General features: G+C 41.4%; 1 protein-coding gene across 1 annotated transcript; it reads right to left on the bottom strand.

Annotated features, from left to right (window-relative positions):
- Positions 1–5612: 5612 nt before the first annotated feature.
- Positions 5613–18649, bottom strand: LOC106575190 (inhibin beta B chain). The gene is made up of 2 exons (XM_014151516.2): positions 17412–18649; positions 5613–7992 (listed from the first exon to the last, which is right to left on the bottom strand). Exons 1-2 carry the CDS (start codon positions 17824–17826, stop codon positions 7217–7219), a joined length of 1191 nt encoding a protein of 396 aa, XP_014006991.1. The 5' UTR covers positions 17827–18649; the 3' UTR covers positions 5613–7216.
- Positions 18650–19946: the final 1297 nt, after the last annotated feature.

The raw sequence follows: 19946 nt of genomic DNA, 5'->3' as shown, positions 1-19946 counted from the left end.
CACATTTTCAAATGTTCAGGAGAGATTTGCAGGACCACGGAGCTAAGTAACTAAAACTATTTCTACCATGACCTGTTCTAATTTTTGGTACTGTTAGAAGCAAATGAGAATTTCTATTTATTTACCGACCTGACTAAAAATGTAATTGAATGGAATGTATTGACATAAGCATCAATTGGTAGACAGTGTCAACCAATTTCCCATTAACAGCAATGTATTGATATAAGCATCATTTGGTTGACGCTCATCTTTTCCCATTGCTACCGCAAAACCTGATGGGAGCATGGCCAATTGACATAAGCATCAATTGGTTAACACCACTTTTTTTTTTTGATGAGCATCAATTATGCTTTGGGGCTGATAATGGGCTGACGTAATGTCCCATCTTCTTTAATCCTTTTCCCTAACTGGGAATTATGTTTATGCCTTCAGAAAGTACTCATACCCAGATGACTTATAAAAACTTTTGTTATGTTAAAGCCTGAGTTCAAATTGGATTAAATAGATTTTTTCTCAACCATCTGCTCACAATACCCCATAATGACAAAGTGAAAACATGTTTTTAGAAATGTTTACAAATATATAGAAAATGAAATACAGAAATATCTAATTTACGTAAGTATTCACACCCCTCAGTCAACACTTTGTAGAAGCACGGTTGGCAGCGATTACAGCTGTGAGTCTTTCTGGGTAAGTCTGTAAGAGCTTTCCACACCTGGATTGTGCAACATTTGCCCATTATTCTTTTCAAAATTCTTCAAGCTCTGTCAAATTGGTTGTTGATCATTGCTAGACAACCATTTTTAGGTCTAGCCATAGATTTTCAAGTAGATTTAGGTCAAAACTGTAACTCGTCCACTCAGGAACATTCACTGTCTTCTTGGTAAGCAACTCCAATGTAGATTTGGCGTTGTGTTTTAAATTATTGTCCTGCTGAAAGGTGGAAAGCACACTGTACCAGGTTTTCCATTAGGATTTTGCCTGTGCTTAGCTCCATTCTGTTTATTTTTCATCCTGAAAAACTCTCCAGTCCTTGGTGATTACAAGCATACCCATAACATGATGCAGCCAACACTATGCTTGAAAATATGGAGTGTGGTACTCAGTAATGTGTTGAATTGGATTTGCCCCAAACATAACACTTTGTATTCAGGCCAAAAAGCTAATTACTTTGCCACATGTTTTGCAGTATTACTTTAGTGCATTGTTGCAAACAGGATACAGTACATGTTTTGGAACATTTTCATTCCGTAAAAGCTTCCTTATTTTCACTCTGTCAATTAGGTTAGTATTGTGGAGTAACTACAATGTTGTTGATCCATCCTCAGTTTTCTCCTATCACAGCCATTAAACTCTGTAACTGTTTTAAAGTCACTATGGGCCTCATGGTGAAATCCCTGAGCGGTTTCCTTCCTCTTAGGCAACTGAGTTAGGAAGGATGCCTGTGTCTTTGTAGTGTCTGGATGTATTGATACACCATCCAAAATGTAATAATAACTTCACTATTGCTCAAAGGGATATTTAATGTCTGCTTTTTTATTTTAACCATCTACAAATAGGTGCCCTTCTTTGCGGAGAATTGCAAACATCCCTGGTCTCTGTGGTTGATTCTGTGTTTGAAATTCACTGCTCGACTGAGGGACCTTACAGATAATTGTATGTGTGAGATGAGGTAGTCATTCAAAAATCATGTTCAACTCTGTTATTGCACACAGAGTGAGCAACATATGTGACTTTTGATGGACATTTTTTACTCCTGAACTTATTAAGGCTTGCCATAACAAAGGGGTTGAATACTTATTGACTCAAGACATTTCAGCTTTTCATTTTGTATTAATTTGTAAACATTTTGAAAAACATAATTATGGGTGTAGGCCAGTGACCAAACATCTCAATTTAATTAATTTTTAAATCAGACTGTAACACAACAAAATGTGGAAAAAGTCAAGCGGAGTGAATAATCTCTGAAGGCAGTGTGTGCCGGTATTCACATGGAATGGTGTTTTTCATTCTTACATTCCTATCCAAGAAGGGGATTATCAGGTGAAGCCTCGTAATTCAGTCCCATTTTCTATGAAGAAGAAAGACAGAAAAAAGAAGAGAACTACAAGGGAAGGCCAGAGCCCATAATCATAGTGCATAATCGACGGGCACCTGTGTTCACTTTAAAGTTGTCTAAGAGAGCGTTATCTCTCTCATAATAATAGTATTGAATCCTCTTTTGTTCCTGTGTTCTGTGAAATTATAGACATGTTTTATGTTACCGCATTCCATTGAAGTGCACTCATACAGCGTGTATGGTTCATTCATACATACACTCAGGGATTTTCAACACCGCAGGCATCTCACTCACATTTACAAGAATGTGTCTGTTATTGTGTATAGATCAATCAAGTGTTTTGTTGAGAACTTGTTGTGAACTTTGGCTGTCTGGCGAGAACAACATTGACTTGTCCTGTCACCCTGTCAACGCCACACCCACCCATCTCATTGAGGTTGGAGTGAGGAGGGGTGAGGTTGGAGTTAGGAAGGCGGAGAGGAGGGGTTAGGTTGATGTGAGGAGGGTGAGTTTGGAGTTAGGAGGAATGAGAAGGGGTAGAGGAGGGATGAGGTTGGAGTTAGGAGGAATGAGAAGGGGTAGAGGAGGGATGAGGTTGGAGTTGGGAGGGATGAGAAGGGGTAGAGGAGGGATGAGGTTGGAGTTAGGAGGAATGAGAAGGGGTAGAGGAGGGATGAGGTTGGAGTTAGGAGGAATGAGTAGGGGTAGAGGAGGGATGAGGTTGGAGTTAGGAGGGATGAGAAGGGGTAGAGGAGGGATGAGGTTGGAGTTAGGAGGAATGAGAAGGGGTAGAGGAGGGATGAGGTTGGAGTTAGGAGGAATGAGTAGGGGTAGAGGAGGGATGAGGTTGGAGTTAGGAGGGATGAGAAGGGGTAGAGGAGGGATGAGGTTGGAGTTAGGAGGGATGAGAAGGGGTAGAGGAGGGATGAGGTTGGAGTTAGGAGGGATGAGAAGGGGTAGAGGAGGGATGAGGTTGGAGTTGGGTCAGGTCACTAGAGGCCGATGACAACATGTTATGGCTCTTCAGATGTTCCTTTGTTGTCTCTTGTTTTAGCTATAAAGCCCCTTGAGAGGGGAGCTGAGTCAATTCCATGAAACCGAAGAGCATTCCTACTGTACAGAGGAGGCCTTGTGTGACATATTTGTGGCTATTGGGGTAGTTTATAGTACTGAAGGGCAGAAAGGTCTTGTGGCATGCAAGGTTTTTCTGAGTAAAAATCACATATTTGTCTCTAGTGGGTACGTTTTTCAATTTGGCATTTTGACAGTCAAAACCCAATAAATCGAACAGTTTGATCTAACAGTGAGGGAGACGTTCACACCTTTATTCAGGACAGCCTTTCCAGGATTGATGGGCACGTACATGTAAAAAGACGATCTGTAGGCTGTGACTGGTATATGGTGTGATGGGTTCAGCTAAATGAAAACCTGCAGCTACTTGTTCAACCACAACTGAACCTATAACCAACTCGCGGAGTGATAAGTCTTCTATATAACCCACAGATCAATTGCATAAGTTATTGCTAATAACTTCTAACTAATATATCTTCAAAAGTTCTTGAAAAATGGAACGCCTGACATACAATAAATGTCTCAAGAGAAGGTTTAATGTATGAATTTATGATCTAAAAATGAGATTAGCGAATCACCCATACCATAAATCAATATACCTGTAGCTGCATATTCTTGGCTTTAGCTGTATTCATGCCATGTGATTCTAATCGGATCATGCTGTCAGTTAGTGTCAAAACACAGAGCTGGCCTATCTCAGCCTGCCTAGCTCATCATGCCTATCTCAGCCTGCCTAGCTCAGCCTGCCTATCTCAGCCTGCCTAGCTCAGCCTGCCTAGCTCAGCATGTCTATCTCAGCCTGCCTAGCTCAGCCTGCCTATCTCAGCCTGCCTAGCTCAGCCTGCCTAGCTCAGCATGCCTATCTCAGCCTGCCTAGCTCAGCCTGCCTATCTCAGCCTGCCTATCTCAGCCTGCCTAGCTCAGCATGCCTATCTCAGCCTGCCTAGCTCAGCCTGCCTATCTCAGCCTGCCTAGCTCAGCCTGCCTAGCTCAGCCTGCCTATCTCAGCCTGCCTATCTCAGCCTGCCTATCTCAGCCTGCCTAGCTCAGCCTGCCTATCTCAGCATGCCTAGCTCAGCCTGCCTGTCTTCACTTCGCTACAAGATGTTCAATTTAGCTAAAAGCATGTGGCTGTTCAGTCAGTCAGTCAGTCAGTGTTGTGCAGCAAACTAGCATAGCCTGAAGCTCTGTTGTGTCATTAACATTCCTGCAGCTGAGGAGAGGTGGCTCCTTTAATGTTCTGAATGTTCTGCTACATGATAAAACAGCTCGGCCTGTCACCTGGGACCTGAGCGGCACACTCCATACCCCCTCCTTGTGTCCTTGTTGAACTGTTCCTGGAACTACACCTCTCAACACTCAACTCTAACAACTAGTTTGTGCTGCCAGTAATTTGGAAAACATCTTTCTCACTCCTTCTCTCTGCCTGTCTATCTTTCTCTCTCTATCTCTATCTCTGTCCATCCTCCCCTCTCTCTCTGTCTTTCTCTCTCTCTGTAATTTAGGAAACATCTTTCTTTCTGTTATTTCTCACTCCTCTCTCTCTCCTTCTCTCGCTCTTTCTCTTTCTCTTTCTCTTTCTCTCTCTATCTCCTTCCTTCCTTCCTTCCTTCCTTCCTTCCTTCCTTCCTTCCTTCCTTCCTTCCTTCCTTCCTTCCTTCCTTCCTTCCTTCCTTCCTTCCTTCCTTCCTTCCTTCCTTCCTTCCTTCCTTCCTTCCTTCCTTCCCCCTCTCTCTCTCTCTCTCTCTCTCTCCCCCCCCCTCTCTCACAACACCAGATTATAACACTGACTCATCCCTTCACTGCCAGATTGAGGGACGGTCTGTTTTTATCTGAAACATATTATTTCACCCGGCTGACAAAAACACTTAATTCCCTTGGCAGACCGTGCTAGATACATTTAAAGTGATTATCTTGCTGATGGACGTGAGAGACACAGCATCGTGTTGTCATGTGTGGTCTCCTGGCATTGGTGTGTGTGTGTGCGCGAGCGCATGTCTTTGTGCGTGTGCAGTCCTGCCGTCTGTCTCTCTCACTGATTCTGACGTGTGAGGTATTTTGTTCACCCTCAGGTTAACACTGAGTGGCGTTCTTTAAAAACACTACTGCAAAACAAACGAGAGCCTATAGGTAACCAGATCTGATGCTATCAGCTAATGTTGTTGATTGCTTCTGTTTACCAATCACTGAGAGTGTGACCTAGGGCCAACCACTTGAGCCCTGGAGCTCTGCCCAGATTCACTCTACACTAATTATTGTGTGTGTGTGTGTGTGTGTGTGTGTGTGTGTGTGTGTGTGTGTGTGTGTGTGTGTGTGTGTGTGTGTGTGTGTGTGTGTGTGTGTGTGTGTGTGTGTGTGTGTGTGTGTGTGTGTGTGTTCGAGTTTGAGTGGTCACACGTTTAACGACTAGATTAGAGTTGGCCACTCCTGCCATATCTTACATATTGAAGTAGCCTCCAGAAAGACTCAAGAGAGTGAGAAATTCAGAATAAGACATTTTATTTTTCAACAATTCCAAAGAACAAAATATTTTTTAATCATATTTATATCTTACATCAGCTGTACAGAGATGACGTGTTTTTTCTAAATGATTCTGGAACAAGAACTGAACTAGAAAACCGAAGAGTATTTAAGTCGATGAAAAAATATTTGTCAATACAAAATAGAAAAAAAGACGAACTGAAAATGGAATCCATAATATTGTATCCTGATGCAGTGTTTAGGCCTCTTAACTGGTCACAAAGTATTTTACAAAATAATACCACGGCCTCTTATAATAGCAAAAAAAATCTTGGCCTCTTTGGTTCCATGATTAGGTATAATACATTTGAACAGAACTCAATTTGCTTTCTAGAAAAATAACTTTTTTTCCAATAGCAGTTTCTTTATTTTTTAACTAATCACGCAACTTTTCAGTGCAAATATTGTAACTGTCATTCACTTTGAAGAAGAAGTGAAAGATTACATTTCAAGTACTGGTAATAGTTAATAACTGTAACTAAAAGTTCAGTTTGTCTGGTGTCTGTGGGTCAATACTATACATTGCATAGCTCATGCGGCACTTACATTTAAAAGGATTGTGAGCAAGGGTTGGTGTACCACATTGTACTCTTTAAAGGCATTTCAATCTGCAAGTGCTATTTAATGTGTATTATTAAGTGCTATGCTGCACCAGGACTTTAACCAAGCAATATGGTAACTCTTCGCTTTTGATTTGCTGACTGAAATGAGAGGGAAACTTGTTGTGCTACAGCTGTTGAAGAATTTAAACTCTTCCCGTTAAAAGTATGAACGAAAGAAGGAAGGATTCAGAAGGAAGTAACAGAAGGTCAGAATTTTTTCCCTATTGTCACTGTTTCATATCACAGCCTAAACTCCCAGGTTTTGATGACAGCTTCAACATTCGCATGGTGTGTTGGAATGTATTTTTATTTTCTGCTCACTCTTCTGACATGGAAGCCATTTTGATTTCCGGATGCTGGCCCGTAAAAGGAAAATGGTTTTATATAAAAATGGAATCTTGTGACACATCAACAAAATGTATTTCTTGTTAGAAGTGCTGAAGTTGTACAAGAGGTGGGTTGTCAGTGCTTTCACTATACGTTTTGCAGTTATACTTTCTTGAAAGAGGCGTGGTTGGGAGTTGTCTATCAGCAATTGCACCTCCTTCATAATCTCAGCCTCTTTTCCACCTTCGTCAGAGTATCGAAATAGAACTCTCCATTTTCAGAATAGAAATGGCAATCTTGGAAAATATATAATGCGATAAGAACCTGTTAGTTCCAATCCCTCTGATAATGACACCTACATGAATTGGGATTGAATCATATGTTCACATGTTGGCAAAAGAAAAAAGGCTTCGACCAGAGAACATTATTAACAAACATAAATATATATACAAGTGTTTGTTCAGGCATGTGTGAGAATGAGTGTGTAGGATATGCGTAAATGAATGAAGTTGTGTGTGCATGTGCGTATGCCTTATGTCCATAAATATCACTTTGATTTCTATAATTCATTTTGGAATATCTTTTTCTTGTTTACAAATGTTCGTAAAAGTCCACTTGAAGCACGTGCAGTCTCAACTCAAGCACATCCACACTCCTCCACGATCATATTGGGTACGTCTCTCTTGACGATGTTGTATTCATCGTCGAAGTAGAGCATTGACATGGTGCTGAGCTTGGTGGGGATGCAACAGGAGTTCATGGAGCCGGGGCTCATGCCTCTCATCCGATACTGATTGACCACTGCAGTGTGGAAGGACGACGCCGACCCTGGCACTCCCGCCATGTACGCTGGACAGTTGCCCTCGCAGTAGTTCCCAAAGTACCCCGACGGTGCGATGATCCAGTCGTTCCAGCCGATGAGGCGGAAGTCTATGTAGAACTGCTGTCTGCAGCACAGACTACTGCTCCCGTCACACTCCAGCCCCCTCTTCCTGATGCGGTGCTTGTTGTCTGCTTGCCGGGCCTGTACGACTAGAAACGGCCTGTGGGATTCGTCGTTCTGGTTCACGAGGATCGGTAAGACCGCCAGGTCCTCGCAGCCTTCACAGCGCACGTCTAGGTTCTGCCGCCGGCCGCCCTTCTCGAACACCATCTGGATAGCGTTGGTCAGGGGGAAGGTGTGCCAGCCGCTCCTCTTCAGCTCGACACGCTTTTCCACCAGGTTCCACTTGCTGCCCAGGCCAGGCTCCTGGTAGTACACCTTGACTGTGACCTTCCTCCGCTGGCCCTTGTCCAGGGTGTTAGGAAGCAGCCTTAAGTACAGCCAGAGGGTGGCCTGGGTCACATACAGGTGCTGGTTTCCCTCGTTAGAGATCAGGAAGAACAGGCTGGATTTGGATGATACCAGCTCATCTGGGAAAGACAGGAACAGAACAGGAAAAGTCAGTTAAAAGTCCGTTTAAACCTATAAAGGTTAGTATGGCAATGCTAAAAGAGGAGACAAACACACAGATTCATTGGCCATATGGTGTAAACAAACATCTTTCAAAAACCTTACTGCTATTGGACAAAGCGTCAAGAAGATACTACCACACTGGGTGGTTCCAAGCTTGGATTGTTGGATGAATAGCTGGACAAGAACTGGGCACATTGGGAACAGTTCAACAGTTTGGGATTAAATTGAGATAGACGGTTACTATGGCCTCCCTGGTTATAGCCTGTCTTAATGTCATCTTTATCTGGCCTGGGATGTAAACAGAGTTTGGACTGGTACTAAAGGGATTTGGTGGATGGGTGTACACTGGGAGACAGCTCTAACAGAGACAGTCAGCCTCTTCTTGGTCCAGGGCCCGTATTCAGAAAGCGTCTCAGGGTGCTGATCCAGGATCAGTTTTGTATTTTAGATCATCATGAATAAGAGGGGGGACCTGTTCCTAGATCAGCACTCCTACTCGGAGACGCTTTATGAATACAGGCCCTGGTCTTGTCACATAGGCCTACATGAGGACTGCAACGACAGTGCAGCATCAGCAGGTCTGGAATCAGTTCCAGCTGGCCCTTGCCTATAGGGAGCCTTGACAGTGACAATAACAGTACAGATCTGGGATCAGGCCCACTTGAAGTTGCCCCTGGCCCTGAGTCAGGCTGGTTATGGGGAAGAGGGCTTATCAGAGCCAAGTACAAAGGCTCAAAGGCTTTGCTGTGAATACTGCAGAAAAACGAGAGCTTACTGAGCCTAACTGCTTACACAATGCACAGTAATGTGATGTAAAGGAAGCAAACGCATGGTAAAGCCAGGCACATTGAGTGAAGAGGAGCACAGCTTCACTGTGGATTTATGATGAAGGAAAAAAGTAATTTACATGAAACTAGCTGGCCTTCCCAACAACCCAACTATCACCACATAAACCTTTTACTGGCTGTACAGTGTGTGCCAATGTTTAGTCGTTTTTGGCTTGTGCCATATTGTTTACATGTGTGGGTAGGTTCAGGTTCGGGTTAGGGTAGGGTTCAGGGTCCAAAATCAAATTCAAATCTAACTTGCACTTGTCACATGACATGACCAAAACAACTCCTACTCATCCACACTCTTCAGTAGCTAAGGCAGTCATTGAAATAGATGGTTTCACCCCAGTCCTCCAGTGAGAGTGAAAACTTCTAACCTGAGAGACCATCAGCAGCACTCTACATGGATGCTCTGTGACTGACTGAGCAACATGCAGCTGTCAGGGGGAGGAAAGTGGGAAAACGCACACATGTCAAGGGTCACCTCTCCAGCCTGAACACTGAGCTGTGCTGCCTGCCTATCTGCCTGCCTGCCTGTTTGCTTGCCGCCCAAAGTGAGGGGACCCGACCTGGGCGGGCCTGAGCCCCATCATCAGGCATCACCAGCCAGTCTCCATCTGCACTGCCTCACACATCACAAGACAGGTAATCTCCTTGTTATTACTAAACTCAAAGACTTAGTCAACAGACAGCTATAGACCACACTCTGACTGTACTAGCACCAGGCCATGGGTGGCAGCACAGCTGTCAAGACGTGACCAACAATAAGCAAAAAGCTAAGACCTAGTGTCTCCTGATTGAAATGGATGTTCTATTTATCTTCTGTTTACCAATGGATGACTTTGATATATTACTGTATCGGTTATTTCTTCTTTCAACAGGGGAGGGGGGCTTTGTGAAACAAACCTAAGGGGTCCATTTTTCACTCTGTGAGTAAAGAGGGACATTTTCTCAGATGGAACAGGATACTCAAGAACAGAATACTCCCCAAAAAGACACATCCAATCAGAAAGTGGTTTGTCAGGTGATCTTATGAAAGCGCCAATGCAGTATACAGCATTCTTTCTTTATCCTTCTCAGGAACAGAAACAGAGTTGCAGAGAAAGCGTCTTTAGATGCTATCACTGTAGCTGACATTGTGGCATCTTTGTCAGGCAACTGCTGTAGTAACCGTACGCAACAACGGCAAATACAAGGTCTAACATACAAGCATGATGAAGTCAATGAGTACTGTGCAGGCAGGAACCAAGTGCCACTCTAGGACTATATAAGGGAGATGGTCACACCATGCATTCTAATACGGAACAGTCAGTGGCAGTGAGTTCACCATTCCAGTTCACTTTACATTCAGCATGCATGGTCCTGACACAAAGCGCTGACCTTATGTAGATGTACAGCCAATCTAAAGCAGCCCTGATTTCAGGTCAGCTTGTCAGGGTTATTCGGCTGTCCCCATAGGAGAACCCTTTTTTTGGCTCCAGGTAGAAGAACCCTTTTGGGTTCCATATAGAACCCGCTGTGAAAAGAGTTTGACAAGGAACCCAAAAGGATTCTACCTGGAACCAAAAGTGTTCCACCTGGAAGCAAAAAGGGTTCTCCTATGAGGACAGCTGAATAACCCTTTTAGGTTCTAGATAACACAATTATTTCTAAGTGTATTTGAGAAGCACCAAACAGGGTTGGTTTTGATCAGCTAACCAAATCACTGACACTAATTGTGTTGGAGAGATGCGCAGACGGTTAGAGAAAATCTGGGGTGACTTAAACTGCTATAAGAATAAGAGGCAATAAGAGTTTTGATTTGAATACACGTGGACCCAAGCAGGTGGCATCATTGATCATGAACAGTCCCCCTTCAGCATCTCTAAGCAAATTGTTCTGTGAGCTCTTCTCAGTGCCACGACCAGCTGGCATCAGCTACCACCCTGGGTAATACTGCCAACTGGCAAGGAGGGCAAAGAGGCACAAGGAAGGCAACCCAACTGAATCTACACAAATATACAGTACAAAGTTACAGAGCTTTTGTGAATAATGTGAAAATATTATGGGGCTTTTCAAATCTTTTTGGGATTGTCCATATCATTCCTTTGAATGTGAATGTGATATTATACCTACCCTTAATCTATTCTATGCCAACCATGGATTTTATGTGTTGTTTTGAAGATGAGTGCTATGAGGCTGTTATAGTGACATTATTTATGAGTCTCTGGGGTGTGAACCTAAGCCTGAGGACACACTTTGTCTATGCTCACACTCTAACAAATGCTTGGTTGTTTGGTTGACCTAACTGCTGGGTTACTGACGCTGGGTTATTGACGCTGGGTTATTGAGATATCACCCAGAGGATCAGAAGACTGGAGGCACCGTTTAGTAAGGGGCCTGGCATTCAGAGAGTTATTTTTAGCCACCTGAGTAAATGTCATTCATCTGTTCTGTTGAATAGCTACCACATGCTATGGTTAAATGTGGACTTCTTTGTCGCTTTAATGATGCGTATAGAAGTGTACAGTATATAAGTGTCAATCCCTAATATAAGCATCATTCCCTAAGTTCCCTAAAAGCCTCTGTAAATACCATTGTTGGGATACAATAAGGTGGTATACCTTGTTATAATATGTCATGAATAAAAGCATTCTTTGCAGTATGATGAACATGACGAACAGGAATGACATGTCTGATGTTAGATAAGGTCTCTGACACTAACAGTTGTCCTCTCAGATGAAGCTTCTTACTGTGACCAATGCCTGTAGCATGACCCAGGTTATCACTCAGCCAACTGGAGTGCATACCAGTAGTGTTGGATCTGTGACAACCACTTGCACTGATCATCTCTTCACTAACGCTGCAGAGCTTTGCTCCAGAGCAATGTCAGTTCCCATTGGCTGTAGTGACCATAACATTGTGGCAATAACAGGGAAAGCCAAATTACCAAAGGCAGAGCCTAAAGTTATTTATAAGAGATCATACAAAATGTTTTCTGAGGACTTTTTTTGTTGAAGAAGTAAAAAATGTATGTTGGTCTGATGTGTATAAAGAGGAGAATCCAGATGCAGCACTTGGAGTATTTGTAAAATGATTCTTGCCAATTGTTGACAAACATGCACCTGTTAAGAAACTAAGTGTGAGAACTGTTAGAGCCCCCTGGATCAATGACGAATTGAAGAATTTTATGGTTCAAAGAAATTATGCAAAAACAGTGGCAAACAAGTCAGGCTGCTCATCTGATTGGTTGACATACTGTAAATTGAGACATTTTGTGGCCAAACTTAACATTGAAGTTGATGGGTCATTTATAACGAAACCTTTTGATATAGGCAATGATTTCAATGGTTTTTTCAACCTGTAAAGTAGACAAACTGAAAAGTGAAATGACAACATTGAACAGTGAACCATCACATTTGGGCATTGAAGATCTAATATTGAAAGAGAAGGATTGCAATGTTACATTTTGGTCAAGTTTGAGTGGAAGAGGTTGAAAAGCGGTTGTTATCTGTCAATAATGATAAGGCACCAGGTACCGACAACCTAGATGGGGAAACTACTGAGAATTGTAGCAGACTGTATTGCCACCCCTATTTGCCATGTCTTTAACCCAAGCCTAAAGGAGTGCGTCCACAGGCATGGAAGGAAGCTAAAGTAATTCCACTCCCTAAAAATAGTAAAGCACCATTTGCTGCCTGTTCTTAGTAAACTAATGGAGAGAATTGTGTTTGAACAAATACAATGCAATTTTTTTAAAGAACAAGTTAACTACTGACTTTCAAAATACATATAGGGAAGGGCACTCAACTTGTGCTGGACTGACTCAGATGACTGATGATTGAATAAAATAAATGGATAATAATATGATAGTTGGAGATGTATTATTAGATTTCAGTGTAGCCGTTGACACTATTGATCATAATCTGTTATGAAAAAACTCACTTGTTATGGCTTTACATAACCTGCCATTACGTGGTTGGAGAGTTACTTATTCAATAGGACTCAGAGAGTATTTTTCAATGGAAGCTTCTCTAACATTAGATATGTACAGTGTGGTATCCCTCAGGGCAGTTGCCTTGGGCTGTTAATCTTCTCTATTTTTACAAATTATTTGCTACTTGTCTTACAAGAAGCTAAAATCACTATGTATGCTGATGATTGCACACTCTACGTATCAGCACCTACAGCCAGTGAGCTCACTGAGACTCTTAGCAATGAGTTACAGTCAGTGCTAGAATCGGTAATAAACAACAGACTGGTCTTAAATAAATCTAAAACCAAAAGCATTTTATTTGGTTGAAAGTATTGTCTTAGACCTAAACCTCAACTGGAGTTGTGCATAAAGGGTGTGACCATTCAACAAGTTGAAGAAGCTGAACTCTTAGCAGCAACATTGGATGATCAGTTATCATGGTCAAGTCATATTGACAAAGTTGTTGTGAAGATGGAGTGAGGTATGTCTGTTATAAAAAAATATGTTCCTCATTTTCGAAACAAAGATCAACTGTACTAGTTGTTCAGGCTTTGATCTTGTCCCATCTTGATTACTGTCTGGTAATATGGTCTGCTTCAGCAAAGAAAGACCCAGAAAAGCTGCAGCTGGCTCAAAACAAAGCAGAACGCCTTGCCCTTAACTGCACACACAGAGCTAACATCAACAACATGGTTGGGGGTTGAGGAGAAATTCATTACTTCTCTCGTAGTCTTTTTAAAAAACATTTGTGTTTTGAAAATGCCTAACCACTTGTATAATCTATTTGCATACACTTCAAACAGACATACCACACCAGACACGCAACTATGGGTCTCTTCACTGTACCCAAACCAAAACCAGATTGGATGTGTAGCTCAGGTATGTATAGAGCCATGTCACCATGGAATGCTCTTCCACCAGAGGTTACTCAGGCAAAAGAAAGTCTAGCTTTAAAAACAGATTTAAAAAACATATTGTGTCACAACGCCTCTCCTATTTCTAAATATCTAATTTAACTGTACTACATATAAGAATATTGATATGTACAGTTGAAGTCGGAAGTTTACATACACTTAGGTTGGAGTCATTAAAACTCGTTTTTCAACCACTCCACAAATGTCTTGTTAACAAACTATAGTTTTGGCAAGTTAGTTAGGACATCTACTTTGTGCATGACACAAGTCATTTTTCCAACAATTGTATACAGACGGATTATTTCACTTATAATTCACTGTATCACAATTCCAGTGGGTTAGAAGTTTACATACACTAAGTTGACTGTGTCTTTAAACAGCTTGGAAAATTCCAGAAAATGATGTCATGGATTTAGAAGCTTCTGATAGGCTAATTGACATCATTTGAGTCAATTGGAGGTGTACCTGTGGATATATTTCAAGGCCTATCTTCAAACTCAGTGCCTCTTTGCTTGACATCATGGGAAAATCAAAAGCAATCAGTCAAGACCTCAGAAAAAAAATGTAGACCTCCACAAGTCTGGTTTCCAAATGCCTGAAGGTACCACGTTCATCTGTACAAACAATAGTATGCAAGTATAAACACCATGGGACCATGCAGCCGTCATGCCGCTCAGGAAGGAGACGCGTTCTGTCTCCTGGAGATGAACGTAATTTGGTGCGAAAAGTGCAAATCAATCCCAGAACAACAGCAAAGTGAAGAAGGAAGGAATGGGCCAAAATTCACCCAACCTATTGTGGGAAACTTGTGGAAGGCTACATGAAATGTTTGACCCAAGTTAAACAATTTAAAGGCAATGCTACCAAATACTAATTGAGTGTATGTGAACTTCTGACCCACTGGGAATGTGATGAAAGAAATAAAAGCTGAAATAAATCCTTCTCTCTACTATTATTCTGACATTTCACATTCTTAAAATAAAGTGGTGATCCTAACTGACTTCAGACAGGGCATTTTTACTAGGATTAAATGTCAGGAATTGTGAAAAACTGAGTTTAAATGTTTTTGGCTAAGGTGTATGTAAACTTCCGACTTCAACTGTATATGTGAATAGTGTGTAAATATTGTTTTGTTGAATTTTGGTTTCTTTCCTATATATAAAACTATTTTTGTTTTGAATTTATTGTAATATTTTATGTTGTTCTTGATATTACTGTTCAGTACTTTGTCATGTATTTGTAGGTTTCTATGTGGACCACGGGAGGTTGGTGGCGCCATAATTGGGGAGGATGGGCTCAGGGGCGGAAATCCCGGGGGGGACACGACCCCCCCCCATCCTGGGAAAAATATGATTTGTCCCCCCCAATATATCACTGAAACATAACTATGTAATTTAAATAATATTAATAATACGCAATGAAAGCAATTGTGCTGATTATAGACACTTAATAGTGCGTTTTTAAGTTTCAAAAGATTGCGACCCCCCCACCCTTTGCCTCACAATGGTTTCATCCACTGCCAGTTCCTTAGTTGGCAAGGTAACAGAGGGGTCGTGTCTACTGTCTGAAAGGCACTCAATGAACGTAACTGACGTAAGGTTAATCCAGTCAATCGCGCACACACACTAGCGGAATATGCAGAGCTAGCGCGCAAATATTAACTATTAAGCTAGCTAGTACCTATTCCATTTATGTGGCGTCGTCAAAGATGGAATCTTTGCTATCGTCAATTTATTCCAAGATCAGCATGCAGATGATGTAAGTTAGTGCTTCAAAGTCCCTGTGATAAGGTTAGCGATAAACTGAAGTCCAAACTGAACAGAACTACACTCTCTTCTACCGTTGTCTTAAATATATTTAATGGTCTCGTTGCAAAAGCTAAATTGTCGCAAGGGAACTTTTATTTATTTATTTTATTTCACCTTTATTTAACCCGGGTAGCAAAGATTATAGCAAACACCACTGAAACTGAATTGGTGCTCGCTAGCTTTTCAAATTCAGCTATTGTTGGAAGCCAGCCAATATGAAACAAACTATTAAAATTACAAAAGGTTGCAGCATATGTTGTGTAAATGGTGAACTCATACAGCTGTCAACTCTTGTCATTTTAATCCGTTTCACATTTGCTAGCTACCTTTTAGATCGAAGCCCAAATAGAATGATAGAAGATGATAGAAGCCCATCTCCTACTGTAAATAACCTACACACTGTGTGTGTGTGTAGCCAGCCAGCCAGCCAGGTAGAAAAATGGCAGAAAAATAAAAGACGGACATCAGAGTATTTTTCAGTACACCAAAACGCAAAGTAAGAACCCTAGTAGCCTAATATCTCAGACTAGTTGATACAATGTTCATAAGAAAGAAATGAAATTCTAATGGAAATGTTTCACAATGATGTCATTAAGCAGAGCAGGCAACAGATGGCACACAGACAGCAGAGTTGGGGACAGCTATGCAGGGACAGACTGGCAGATACAGGGAGTCTCAGGTAAGTTTGTTGAGTCTTTGTTTGGCAACATTATGAAAGGTTCTCAATTTTTTTGACTTGTAAAATAGGAACATAATTGGAAAATGCCATGGATACCCCCACTCTCAACTTAAACTGGTGACTGAACTAAGATTTGTTAAAGGCAATGGTATTGCTGTTGTGATTAGTTGTGTAGTTTTGGGTACCGGTAGTTAGGAGTACGGCAAACACCTTATTTCTTTGGTTCCTCAATATACATTTACCATATTACAATGTAGGCTATGTGTTACAGCACTACTTTTGGTGTCCCCCTCAGGAATTGCTCTTGAGAAAATTTCATGTAATTGTCCCCTCCAAAGTTGATATCAGGTTTTCGCCCCTGGATGGGCTCAAATACAACAAATACATGGTTTCCCAAAAAATGTCAACTGTTCATTTGACTAAACCTGGATCCCTTTTAGCCATGACCATAGCCAATGGGGATCCTAATAAACTAAACTCATGGGTGGCCAATAAGATTTAGCCGAAAGCCATGCCCCTAATAAGACACGCCTCCTGAAAATAACCTAAGGATTACATTCAAAAAGGCCCAGCTGCTAGGTACACCCAGCATGGGAGTAATAAATACCCAACTGATGGTTAAATTAACCCATGTTTGGGTAATCCCAACAAACCAACATGTTGGGCTATTCACCCAACCCAACTGGCTGGGTCAAAATAACCCAACATGTTCTGTCCACTAGTTAACCAGCGCTGGGTTACCAAATAACCCAAAGTGTTAGCAGAACAGCTTGGGGAAAGTAATCATTTAAAATATCTATAAATGATAAACACAAGCAACATTTGGTTTTGTTTCGTTTTATATTTCAAGCTATTTGACCTAATTTTCCTGTATGCATGGAACCCGCATCAGTTGATTTCTGGTTTCATGCTCCCTACCCTTAAATACAAATACACAACATTTAGAAAGTAGGCTACTACTGTGCCTACTGTAAGGAATTTGTGAATGTATTGTTTTCAAATCACAGACCCTTTCTGCTCTTAGCGGGGCCAGGGATGATGCGCGACATCACCTTGATCAACTGTGTGGTCCAAACTTTACGCACCAGACCAAGCTTGGTCTTTGCGTAAAAGTGGTTTTATTTGTTGTTTTTCCCCCTAATACAATAGAGTAAACGGTAGCTTGCCTATAATATACAATAATTACACACCTGTCTCTGCGAAACTGATTATCTCCGAGCTTTCCTCCAGCACGTCATTGGCATTGCTGGTCGCGTGTCCATCCAGATTCGGGATTTCTACTCTCCCATCCTCGCGGACTTTACCGGCGTGGAGTTTCCGAAGCGCAGTCACCATCGCCGCCTTCGGGATAGGATGGGTGATGTTGGGTCTTACCCGCATCTGTAACCTGCTCAAGATATGCCTTTTCACCGCCTCCAGAAAGTCAATGTCCACCCGTCCCGATTCCTCGGGCTGACCGATGCCACACGAAGTGCAAGTTTCCTGAGCTACGGTTTGCGTCTCCGTTCCCGGCAAAGGGTTCAAGGATCCCGGCGCCGCTTCTTTGCAGCGGACAGTCAGCACGCAAGCCACAAATAATGCCACTTTGATTATACAGTTAATCATTTTCTTTATGAAGAAAAAAAGTCGTGATATTTCAAGTGCAATATGCCTATAATTCGTTTTCTACTATAAACAGGTATGCAAAATATTGCTCTCAAATGTAGGCTATTCACTTGGCGTTTTTAAGAAAATACGATTTCGAATGAAAAGAAAGATAAAGTTGTAGAATCCCGTCAGTCCGTATACATTTGCAAGGAGTCCATGCAATAATAAATATTTCACTCAATTCAGACGCATTGTGATGGAATTAAATATTCCTTTCACCGTAACTTGAAATATTCCCCTTATTTCGTGTCTGTGTTCATTCCCGATGTCTGTCACTCAGTTGACTTCACTTCAGGGGCACATTGGGAGTCAAGTCCGTTCTGCTTGTCTCAATGACTTTGCTTCACCCTTTCAAGGTAACACAATTTAAAAAACAGTAGGCTACCATTATCCGTCAATTGAGTTTCAGTTCAATGCCTGACGTATCGTGCCATGGTTTAATTGAACTGCAATCCGCAATAACCATCATTTAGAAACGATTAGAAGAGGACAAACTAAACGAATAGAAAATCACCCATTGGTTGATAAACTCAAGTCAGGATATTCCATAGATGGAAAAAGCTGAAGGGTCGGTCAAATAATAACTTATCGCATATTGTAGCATCCAGTTTGTCATTTGCTTTGGACTTATTCCTTGAGTTTTTGTTCCTGTGTATCCTTATTAAAATGCATCTTAATTGGATTTGAATTCCCGATAGGAAATTGCCCTGATATACTTGAGCATAAAGAGGTCTGATGATCGGACGAACCTTTCTCTTGCTAGGTCGATTTAGGAGCCCTCCATCGACTGAAAGTTTTTATACAAGGAGTTGAAACCACGTGGGACGTCCCACCAACTAGACAGACTCCTAGTATTTGGTAGGAGATTATGCATAGGCTTAAGGTAAACTATCCTCCTTAGATCTCCTATCCTGTCCAGAGAAAATGCTCATGGCCTATGGAAAACGAATTAGGAGAGATAAAAAATGACTTAAGAATTCGAGTAACCAATTGTTTACCAGACTGACTGATGACTTGTGCATAATGCATTGATTTGCGCACAATATATATAATCATTAGCATAGGCTATCTTTACAGTGGAAACGATCTACTTTAGAAATAAGAACGAGGATTACATCAATAAACTTCCATTATATAATTAATGAACATTTAATATGTTCCTTATAAAGCCTGTCGGTCTAATAGTCTTGACAAGGCCATGTTTTAACATAAAACATTTCCATCAACACATGCTTTCCAAATTCACTTTTTTGGGGGGCTTTTAATGAATTAAACAAACAGAAAACGTGTCCCCTATAGATGCTCTTAATTAAAAAACGGTCAAATGAATGGCACCGACAGATTTTTGACAGGCCTTTCTTGTTGTGGCTCAAGCATGACAGCATGGCGACCATAAGCATCTCCTAAACAATGCTGGTTGTATTGGAAACAACACCAAGGTAATCAAGATTTAAGCGCCAAAGGTGACACTACCAAAGGCACCACTTTTTTATTATTTGAAGTGACACAAAAACATTGACCAATTCAGAGCTCTGTTTTGTCGTCACTCAAATATGAGTGAATTATATGCCTAATACATATATCACATAATACATGTGACCTAACATTGGCAGCACAGCAATTTGTGAATGCCCAACATATTTTAACCTCATTCTTTTAGGTGCGCTCTCCCAATACTATAACAACCAGATCAAGCTGAAAGTTGTTAAATGCTGCCACCCTTCTTCTAAATATTGCAACTACACATTGCATGAACCGCACACGTTTTTTTTGCAATCTGCAGCCAGGCAATACACCGATAGGCCTGAGCCATATAGCTTATATCGGCATATCTATCTAACAGTTTAAAAATAAAACATTAATTTACAGCATAAATCATGAAATATGCTGGATAATATTGAGGGAAAACAATGCACATAGAATGACTGTGTAGGCTACCATAGATAATGAGGTGTGATACATTAAAACGTTTGCGCTGTTTCTAATTGTCATAGGCCTTCAGGCCTACAGACCTATAGCCGATGTATTTGTCAAATGCAGGTCTGCGCAATTCCGGTCCTGGAGGGCAGAAACACTTT

Source organism: Salmo salar, chromosome 17, assembly GCF_965601325.2.
Source record: "Salmo salar chromosome 17, fSalSal1, whole genome shotgun sequence".
NCBI classification, from domain to species: domain Eukaryota; kingdom Metazoa; phylum Chordata; class Actinopteri; order Salmoniformes; family Salmonidae; genus Salmo; species Salmo salar.
The sequence above is the reverse complement of the archived record's forward strand: the minus strand, read 5'-3'. Positions and strand labels throughout refer to the sequence as shown.